We start from the raw sequence: 10,653 nt of genomic DNA, 5'->3' as shown, positions 1-10,653 counted from the left end.
GCCGAGGGGCGGCAGCGCAACTTATCCCCAGTTCCTGGTTTAGGCTCCGCAGGCCGCAACTGGTCTACGATTTTCTTACCTTTCCCTCACAACTTCCACCATCTCTTGGATGAGATTAAATTCCACCTGGCCCAAAAAGTCTCTTTTAAAAAGCAAAACCTGGGAATCCTTAAAAGAAAAAGAATATGTGTTTTATTTTAAACTATGTATGCGTTTGCGTGTCTCTGTATGTAGGTTTTCACAGAAGCAGCAGATACCCTGGAGCTGAGGTCTTAGGCGGTCGTGATCCTGACTTGGGTGCTGGAGCTGAACTTTCTGGTCTGCAAGAGCAGCTTGTGCTCTAACAGCGGTGGCGTTTCTCTAGCACTCCCACCTGCTTTTTTTTTTTTTTTTTTTTTTTTTTTTTTTTTTGAGACATCTCATAATACAGCCCTTGTTGGTTGGAATGCGTTCAAAAGTCCAAGTTGTCTTCAAACTCACAGAGATCCGTTTGGCTTTGGCTCGGTCTCCCGTGTGCCGCCACGTGGGACACGAAATCGGGACTCTCTCTCTCTCCCCTCCCTCCCTCCTTTTTCTTTTTCTTTTTTCGAGACAAGGTTTCTCTGTGTAATCTTGGCTGTCCTGGAACTCACTGTGTATAGGCCAGGCTGGAAAATCGGACTCTTATTGTAAAGGATTCTTTGGCTAGATAACAGAGTCGTTTCTCAGCCTAGCTTAATACTGTCTCACTGTTTCGGGGTTCGTTGGCTGCTTGTGTTGTTTTATTGCTGGCAATCTATACTCCCAGATTCTTCTGACTACTTTTGGATAAGGGTGCTGTTTCTGTCTTAAGGAACTCAGTTTGACTCAATTCTCTTTGCTCTGTCTTGCTGAATTGTGACCGTGAAGTATGTGAATTGCAGCTGCCCGTCAGCCACCTCTTTCCAGAATAAGTGTGTGTCAATGAATGTGACCCAGTGAAACCAGAAACTGTCATTGGAGTAGTGGGCTGAAATCAGTTCCGGCCCTTTCCTTTTTCCAGGTTTCCCCTCCTCTGGAGGGAGAGGAGGAAGGCCTATGCAAATGAGCATCCTTTCTATATAGGGTCTCATTCCCACCCCCTGGTACCTTTGGCTACTGAAAGGAGGACCAGTATGGGTGTCCAGAGAAGGAACTTCCTTCCTGTGCTTGTGCTAAGAGCTCTGCTGGCTGTGGGGGCCATAGAAGGTGAGTGAGTGTGTGTGTGTGTGGGGGGGGTCAGGAGCAAGTTGAACACCTGCTCTGGGTTTCCACCTTCTAATCAGACAAGTAAAAATATCTCAGGCTTGTCCTATTTGATTTAGTGAGGATATAGTTTTGTTTTTTATTTGTTCAAGACAAGGTCCAGTGTAGCCCAGGCTAGCCTCTGAGTTGCTATGTACCCAAGGATGGACTGGAACTCCTGATCCTCTTGTTTCTACCTCCTAAGTATTGGGATTACAGTCTTAAACCACTGTGCCCTGCTTTAGATGTGATATTAAGGGTGGAGCGTAGACATATTTCTATCTGGTGCAAGGGGCAGAAGGCAGGCCCCTAATTCTGAGGCTTCCTAGAGCAGTCAGTTCAAACAGGGGCTCCGAGAAGGTGGCATAAGGGAGAGATCCTTTGGGCAATATCTTAAGTGCTAGTGGTAGGAGATAGAAAGTAGAGAGAAAAAGAATGGGGTATTCAGTAGACCAAGCTGAAAAAGGCCTTCTGCACTGGGGGTGGATGAATATAGCCCAGGCCTTATGTTCTAGGGCTGGGAGAGGTCTCAGAAGGGTCTCAGCTGAGCATCACATGAAAGGACTCTGGGGGATTGAGGCCTCCCTCGTGACAGGAGCAAGGGGAGGGAGTTAAGGGTGGTGAGAGGGTCTGGAATGTCCCGTGTTGCTGAGGAGGAGGGTGGGTGGTCAAAGAGAATGATGGGTCTTATGACTGTTCCTGCCTCTGTGGTCAAGCACTCCAGGGATGGAGCCGTGGTCTGAGCATAGCCACCCCCACAGAACCCGGGCTCCCATTATTTATATATATTCACAGCCTCCTTTTCTCTGCTGGATCCCTGGCCTTACAAATTTCTGCAAAGTTCCTCAATCTGGCTTCATTTGTACTGCAATGCCTAGGCTTCTGTCTTTCCTTTTCATTACTTGCCCGAGACGGAGTTCCTTGACATGGTTTGCAAAGGTTCTGCTCATACCCACATGTCTGAGGCTCTAGAGGAACTGTGCTAACATTTCAAACACTGACTTTAGTTTTTGGTTTTGGTTATTTTCCCCCTACCATGTGAGCCCCGGGGAACAAACTCTGGTTGTCAGGCTGGGCAGAAAGCATCTTTATCCCATAAACCATCTCACTTGCCCAAGATTGTCTTCTGAATACATACTTCAGGCGAAAACAGCAACCAATAAGGATAAAGCAACATTATCAAAACGTTGATGGGTTTTAGATTTGGGTGAAGGAATGTGGAAGCCCATTTTATTCCTTTCTTTTCAGACATACATATTAGCTCTGATCTCCCAGTGTAACCCCAGCTGGCCTCCAACTTGCAGTGATTTTCCTGCTCCTTCGGGATTACAGACGTGGCACAATATACCCAACTAAATTATATTAATTATGTCTGCTTTGTCCCCACCTCCAACCTGTACCCACTTCTTCTCATTCCTCTCTCGTCTCCCTGCTTTCTCCCTCTCTTCCTCCATCCCTCCCTTTCTTTCTTTCTTTCTTTCTTTCTTTCTTTCTTTCTCTCTTCCCTCTTTCTCCCCTCCCCCTCTTCCTCCTCTCTTCCTCTCCTTCCTCCTCTTTGAGACAAGGTTCTTTAGACCTGGCTGCTCTGGAACTCACTTTGTAGTTGGTGCTGTCAACCTCATGGTGCTCCTGACTCCTGAGTACATATCCTGATGTCACAGTGGCCTTTCTACCATGTTAAAACAAACAAACAAAACTCTGAAGGACTGGAGAGTTAGTTCAGTGGCTGGTCCTATAGAAGACCCAGGTTCAATTCCCAGCACACCCACATGGCAGCTCACAACTAACTGTTTTTAATTCCAGACCCAGGGGATCAGATGTTCTCTTCTGGCATCAGGGGTCACCAAGCATGCATTTGGTGCACAAACATACATGCAGACAAAAGACTCTCACAAAAATCAATTCAAAATGAATATTATACTTTTTGTTTGTTTGTTGAGACAGGGTTTCTCTGTGTAAAGATTAAAGACCACCAGCATCCAGCAAAAATGAATATTCTTTAAAAAGACAAAAGTAAACAAACACACAAAAAACAGCCGAGCTGGCCATGGTGGTGTATGCCTTTAATCCCAGCGCTCAGGAAGTAGACGCAGGCAAACAAATTTCTGAGTTCAAGGGCAGCATGGCTGATAAATTTAGTTCCAGAACAGTCAGGGCCACACAAAGAAACCCTGCCGGAAAAGTAAATATAAAACAAAAATAAGATGAACCTGAAGTATGGGTATAGTTTAGATTGTAGAGAGTTGGCCAGACTCAGATCCCCGGTTCTAGCCCTGGTGTGGTTCTAGCACATACCTAAGCCTAGCATCAAGACAGTAAAAGCAGGAAGACTGGGATTTAAGGGTTATTGTCTACTACTAAGTTTGAAGCTAGCCTGTTATGCAGGAGACTGTTTTCTAAGGCCAAAGAGACAAAGAAGGAGGGGGAGTCGAGGGGCAGATTTTAAGGTGATTATGGGTCAGTTTAAAAACAAAGCCAGGCTATTCGGGTTACATGGCGGCTCACACCTTTAATCAAAACTCTTGGGAGGCAGAAGGGTCTTCTCTGTAAGTCTGAGGCTAATTGGTTTTCATAGAGAATCATGGGCCAGCCAAGGAAAGTTAAAAAAAAAAAAGAAATACAACAACAAAAACCAAACCCTTCTCCACCCCCAGCAGTCAGGTACAGTGTCATGGGCAAGAAAATCACCCAAATCCAGAAACTTAAGACTAGTCTATGCAACAACATATAAAGACTTCATCTCAAACAACAGGCTGGTATATAGTTCAGTGAGAGAATGCTTCTCCAGCACTTAAAAAGCTCCGAATTAGACTCTAAATACCACCATTAGCAAAACAAAGCACCAAACAACAACAACACAATCAGAGGAGGGTGGCATAGGTTACTATTGTTGGGATAAAACACCATGACCAAAAGCAACTTGGGAGGAAAAGGTTCATTCAGCTTACTACACTTACACACCACTGAAGGAAGTCAGGACAGGAACTCAAACAGGACAGAAACCTGGAGGCAGGAGCTGATGCAGAGGCCACCGAGGGGGATGGATTACTGGCTTGCTTCCCCTGGCTTGCTCCGCCTGCTTTGTGATAGAACCCAGGACCACCAGCCTAGGGATGGCACCACCCACAGTGGGCTGGACCTTCCCACATCAATCACTAATTAAGAAAATCCCATTAAGCCACCAATCCTATGGAAGCATTTCTCCGTTGAGGCCCTCTCCTGTCCGATGACTGAGTTATGTCAAGTTGTCGTAAAACCAGCCAGGAGAGTCTCAGTGGTTCAGAGCACTTGCTGCCTTTCTGGAGGACCTGAGTTCCTTCCCAGTACCCCTCCAGTCAGTGTGCCTCAAAAAAGCCTATAACTCCAGTACCAGGGACTCCAGTGGCTGTGGCCTCTATGGGCACCTAGACTCACATAATTAAAATTCATAAAAATAAGCCGGGTTTGGTAGCACACTATTAACCTCAGCACTCTGGGGTTATGAGATACTTTATCTAAAAGAAAAAAAAGCAAAAAATAAGTGCTTCCTTAGTGTGCTTGTAACCCTGGGTTCAATCTTTCCTGCCGTAAGCTTTTAAAGTTTTTTTTTTAAGATTTATTTATTATGTAAGTACACTGTAGCTGTTTTCAGACACACCAGAAGAGGGCATCAGATCCCATTACAGATGGTTGTGAGCCACCATGTGGTTGCTGGGAATTGAACTCAGGACCTCTGGAAGAGCATTCAGTGCTCTTAACCACTGATCCATCTCTCCAGCCCCTTCATTAAAAATTTAAATCTAACATCCACACATATGCCAGCATCTGGTGTGAGCATGTGAGTGGGCGTGTGCACGAGTGTATAAATAATTTAAATAAAAAGGTTTTCTGGTGTGATGATGCAGGCCTTTAATCCTTGAGCTCCAGAGGCGGGCAGATGTCTGTGAGTTTGAGTCAGCCTGCTCTACAAAGTGGGTTCCAGACCAGGCAGGCCTGCATCAGGGGATCCTATCTCAAAATAAGTTTTGTTTCTAGGACTTTTAAAGACAGGGTCTCTCTATGTAGCCCTGGCCATCCTGGAGCTCTGTTGGTAAGCCTGGCTGGCCTTGAGCTCACAGAGATCCACCTGCCTCACCCTTCTAAGTGCTGGGACTAAATGCATGCACCCAGCTTTAAAGAGTTAATAAAAGCATTTAAAGAAAAGTGAGAGGAGCATTGAGAAGACAGCTCAGTGGTAGACTGCAGTGCTGCCCTCCCCCTCCAAGATTAATAAATTTCACTTTGAATTTAACAGTGAGATGACACGGGACCTTGCACTGCCCTCAGAGAAGGGACTAAGGACCCCAGGATTTTATAGCACATTTCTTTTAGGATCCAGGAATCAGGACTGGCGTGATGTCTCAAGGCAACTTGTAACTGAAGCCTGGAATAGGCAGCTGTACCCCGAGTGGACAGAGGTGCAGGGGTCTAACTGCTGGAGAGGTAGGATTGGGAAATTCTGGGGCAATGGGATATGAGGGGACTAAGAACAGGGTTAAATTAAGCAGGTGGGGTGAGAGGTTTGGAGAGGGGAAACCAGGGTCCCAGCTGACTCGGCCTCCTTTCCCAGGCGGCCAGGTATCTCTGAAAGTCAGTAACGATGGGCCTACACTGGTTGGTGCAAATGCCTCTTTTTCTGTTACCCTGCACTTCCCTGGAAGCCAAACGGTACTGCCGGATGGTGAGGTTGTCTGGGCCAGCAACACCACCACCAACGGTAAGTACCTTTCCCAGCACCTCCCAAGCCTTATTCCTGGGGCTCAGATTTGCGTGTATCCCCAGTAAACTCAGGGAAAAACCCCTTCCTCTTCTATTTTTTAACAGTGCTGGGGTTCAAACCTAGGGCTTCACACGTGTTTGTCAAGTGTCATTCCATAGACCTTAATCCCTCATAGAATTCTCTTTGAAACAAACAAAAAAACAATAAAACAAAAAAAACCCAAATGATGTTTATACTCATTATAGTCAATATATACTGTAAATATATAAAATTATAGTTTGCAAATCAGAGGACAACAGATCTGTGAAGTCTCACAGACTTAGATGTAAATCCATCCATAGGTAGCTCTGACCCTGGACGGGTAACCTGCTGTGTGCCCGTTTTCCGGTCTATAAAGCGGGTGTGGTACCCGGACAGGATGTTGAAAAGATGAAAACAGGCTACATAAAGTACTCAGAAGAGCTGTCTGGCCCTATAGTAAATACTTACTGTTTGAATCTCGCTAGAGAGTCTCTGTAAGCATTTTACTCTATGGACATCCAGTTTTCTATTTATGTTCTCTATGAGACGAATCTCAAGTTGTGGTTTCCGTAAATCCCCCACTGTGCAGACCAGGTCCACTGTCCTACATGGGTTATGGAGACTGTAGTTCAGCTAAGGCACACTCCCACAGCCCCATCCACCAGGAACCATCTTAGGAGTTTGAGCGCCCACGGAAAAATGACAGAGCTTGAAGCTGACTGTGTCTACTTTCTAGGGAGCCAGGTATGGGGCGGACAGCCAGTTTATCCACAGGCACCTGATGATAACTGCACCTTTCCTGATGGTGGACCCTGCCCATCTGGTCCTAAGCCTCCAAGAAGAAGCTTTGTTTATGTTTGGAAGACCTGGGGTGAGGTTTCTAATAGCCCCTTCCCAACTGTAATCCCACCTGAGGAGCCTGCCCTTCCAGACACATTTTGGAGGGCATCCTTAACCTCCCTTCTCTGAAGGCTTTTCAAACTACCTCTCCATTTCTTTGACCAGTTGCCTTTCCTTCCTTGCTTCTCTCTCAGGACAATACTGGCAAGTTTTGGGGGGCCCAGTGTCCAGGCTGAGCATTCCAACGGGCCACGCAAGGCTGGGCACACACACCATGGAAGTGACTGTGTACCACCGAAGGGGGTCCCGGAGCTATGTGCCCCTTGCTCAGTCCGGTTCAACCTTCACCATTACTGGTAAGGGCTTAGGAAGGAACAAGGCCAGTCAGGCCTAGGGCAGAAGGTGGGGAGGTTGCTTGGATTAGAAAGAGGAAGTGGTATCCAACCTTCAGAGGAGGAGGGGCAGAAAGACCTGGGCAGAGAAATGTGGGGCTTGGAGACAAATAAAGAACCTGGCCAGTTAGCCTGTGCCTGGAGAATGTGGCTGTGAAAGAGATATGACTTGGTCTCTGTTCTGATTTTTCTGGCTCCAACTGCAGACCAGGTACCATTTTCCGTGAGTGTGTCCCAACTCCAGGCCTTGGACGGAGAGAACAAGCACTTCCTGAAAAATCATCCTCTCATCTTTACCCTTCAGCTCCACGACCCCAGTGGCTATTTGGCTGCGGCCGACCTCTCCTACACGTGGGACTTTGGAGACAGTACTGGAACCCTGATCTCTAGGGCATTTGATGTCACTCACACTTATCTGGAGTCGGGCTCAGTCACCGCCCAGGTGGTACTGCAGGCTGCCATCCCTCTTGCTTCCTGTGGTTCCTCCCCAGTCCCAGGTACCACAGATGGCTACGTGCCTACTGCAGAAGCAGCTGGAACCACTACAAAGGTTGTGGGTACTACACCTGGCCAGATGCCAACTACAGAGCCCTCTGGAACCACAGTTGTACAGACGACAACCACAGAGGTCACAGCTACCACCTCTGATCAGATGCTGACCTCAGTGGTTGTAGATACAACACTGGCAGAGATGTCAACTATCGAGGGTACAGGTACCACACCCGCAAGGCCCTCTGGGACCACAGTTGCACAAGCAACAACCACAGAGTTGGTGAAAACTACTGCTGAAGAATTACCCACCCCTAAAACTGAGGGTCCAGATGCCAGCCCATTGCAGCCCACACAAAGTTCTACCGGTAAGAACACATGAACTAGGTTCTTGGAGGTGGGTTGTCAGTTCTCTCTGAAGTCTTACCCAGACTCAGATGCTAATCAGTCCTCCCCCTTCTCTCTCTTGAGATTTATTTATTTTATTTATGAGTACACGGTAGCTGTCTTCAGACACACCAGATGAGGGCATCAGATCCTATTACAGATGGTTGTGAGCCACCATGTGGTTGCTGGGAATTGAACTCAGGACCTCTGGAAGAGCAGTCAGTGCTCTTAACTGCTGAGCCATCTCTCCAGCCCTGGACCTAGATTTTCTATAAGATCAACCAGTACTTTAAGCCACTGAGCCACTTTTCCAGTCTTGGAGTTGTGTGTGTGTGTGTGTGTGTGTGTGTGTGGTTTGTTCTTTCCCTATGTGGGGAAAAAAACATTTTTTTCCCTAACAGCTTCTTTATATATGAGATCTATCAGATCTTAGCTAATCAAAGCCAGTCACTATAGGATCCTGTGTCTCTGGCTGTGCTTGGGACAAGGCCTGCTTGGTCTCTGTCTCTAAGACAGTTCTTGACTCTGTTCCCTCAAATCTTCTGACAGGGTCCATTAGCCCTCTACTGGATGACACAGACACCATAATGCTTGTGAAGAGACAAGTTCCCCTGGACTGTGTTCTATATCGATATGGTTCTTTTTCCCTCACCCTGGACATTGTCCGTGAGTCTTGCCTATGTTGGGGACAGGGGTGAGGAGGCATTAGCTGCCAGGGCTGGCCAATAGTAATGTACCTTGGGAGACGTTACATGAGAATGCCCCAATGGCAGAAATTGTTTTGGGAGAACATCCCCTGGGCTTTCCTGTATAAGGTCTTGGTAGAAAAATCCTGACTTAAAAAGTTGCAACCTTGCAGAGGGTATTGAAAATGCTGAGATCCTGCAGGCTGTACCATCCAGTGAGGGGGATGCATTTGAGCTGACTGTGTCCTGCCAAGGCGGGTGAGTGTCCTACTGGTTGTCCTGTTAACCCTTAAGGATGACTGTCACTCTTTCTGGAGTTCTGTCCCTTCCCAGATCCTCTGATACAAGCTCACACTCTTTCAGGCTACCCAAGGAAGCTTGTATGGACATTTCATCACCAGGGTGCCAGCCCCCTGCCCAGAGGCTGTGCCAGTCTGTGCCACCGAGCCCAGACTGCCAGCTGGTTCTACACCAAATACTGAAAGGTGGCTCAGGGACTTATTGCCTCAATGTGTCTTTGGCTGATGCCAACAGCCTGGCAATGGCCAGCACCCAACTTGTTGTTCCTGGTAGGTACTTAAACAAGAACTAGAAAAGATGAGATAGACAGAGGCTGACTGTGAGGGAAAGATACTGACGCAGTGTCTGGAATTCTTGCTTACAGGTCAAGAAGGTGGCTTTGGGCAGGCTCCCTTGCTTGTCGGTGTCTTACTAGTGTTGGTGGCCATGGTCCTTGCATCTCTGATATATAGGTAAGACCAACGCCTGCTATTTCCACCAACTGCTCTTTCTTCACGGGTGCAAAGTCACCGCTCCTTAGTGGAAGCATGGTGTCCAGGAGAGAGCCTAGGGGTGGAAGTCAGACAGGCCTGGGCTACAGCCTTCATGTGGTAACTTTGGGAAGTAGTTTCAAAGTTGTGAAGGTCATTGGCATTAGAGGCGATGTTGGCAAGCCTCCTGGGGTAGAGACAAGAGTGAAACAATTGATGGTGTGCAGTTGTGGTTAATATTAAGTGTGGCCCAGGGGGCTGGAGAGATGGCTTAGTGGTTAGAGCACTGACTGCTCTTCCAGAGGTCCTGGGTTCAATTCCCAGCAACCACATGGTGGCTCACAACCATCTGTAATGGGATCCTATACTCTCTTCTGGTGTGTCTGAAGACAGCTACAATGTACATAAAATAAACAGACAAACAAAATAAAACAAAACACAGAACAGTTGAGGTAAAACACAGTATTCCCCCATGATAAAGATCAATTCTGCAGGATATGATAGCACACACCCTTAGATCCAGCATTCAGGAGGTAGAGGTAGGTGGATCTCAGTGAGTTTGAGACTAGTCTGGTCTATATAGCAAGTTTCCAAGACAGCCAGAGCTACATAGTGAGATCCTATATATATAGAAAGGTGTGTGTGTGTGTGTGTGTGTGTGTGTGTGTGTGTGTGTGTGTAAATTTATAGGGGTTAGAGGGGAAGGTATGTCAGTGGCCAGAGAGACAAGGGAAGGTGAAAACTACTAGGTAGAGTAAGGAGGAGGGGAGAGAGCTCCAGTCAAAGCCAAGCAAACCTGGGCTATATGATTAGCACAGGCAGGCTGCCCTTGCTGACTGCTTTCCCTTCTCTCCATACTAGGCACAGACTAAAGAAGCAGGGCTCAGTTTCCCAAATGCCACCTGGTAGCATGCACTGGCTGCGCCTGCCTCCAGTCTTCCGTGCTCGCCGCCTAGGTGAAAACAGCCCGCTCCTCAGCGGGCAGCAGGTCTGAGCATTCTCACGATGCTGGGTTTCCTGGGGTTGACGGCAGTGCCTGTGCTTTCTGCCTCTGAAATAAATTCTCAGAACCTGGTGGTAGGGTTTCT

At 47.3% G+C, this 10,653-nt stretch overlaps 1 protein-coding gene across 1 annotated transcript; it reads left to right on the top strand.

The window, feature by feature from the left end:
* Positions 1-1,133: 1,133 nt before the first annotated feature.
* PMEL (premelanosome protein) lies at positions 1,134-10,559 on the top strand (the record flags this gene model as incomplete). Its single annotated transcript, XM_080935095.1, has 11 exons — positions 1,134-1,206; positions 5,593-5,703; positions 5,831-5,977; positions 6,738-6,872; positions 7,036-7,197; positions 7,440-8,090; positions 8,659-8,775; positions 8,969-9,053; positions 9,159-9,364; positions 9,460-9,547; positions 10,427-10,559. 11 exons carry the CDS (start codon positions 1,134-1,136, stop codon positions 10,557-10,559), a joined length of 1,908 nt encoding a protein of 635 aa, XP_080791221.1.
* Positions 10,560-10,653: the final 94 nt, after the last annotated feature.

This window comes from Micromys minutus (genome assembly GCF_963924665.1).
Source record: "Micromys minutus genome assembly, chromosome: 22".
Taxonomy (NCBI): domain Eukaryota; kingdom Metazoa; phylum Chordata; class Mammalia; order Rodentia; family Muridae; genus Micromys; species Micromys minutus.
The sequence above is the reverse complement of the archived record's forward strand: the minus strand, read 5'-3'. Positions and strand labels throughout refer to the sequence as shown.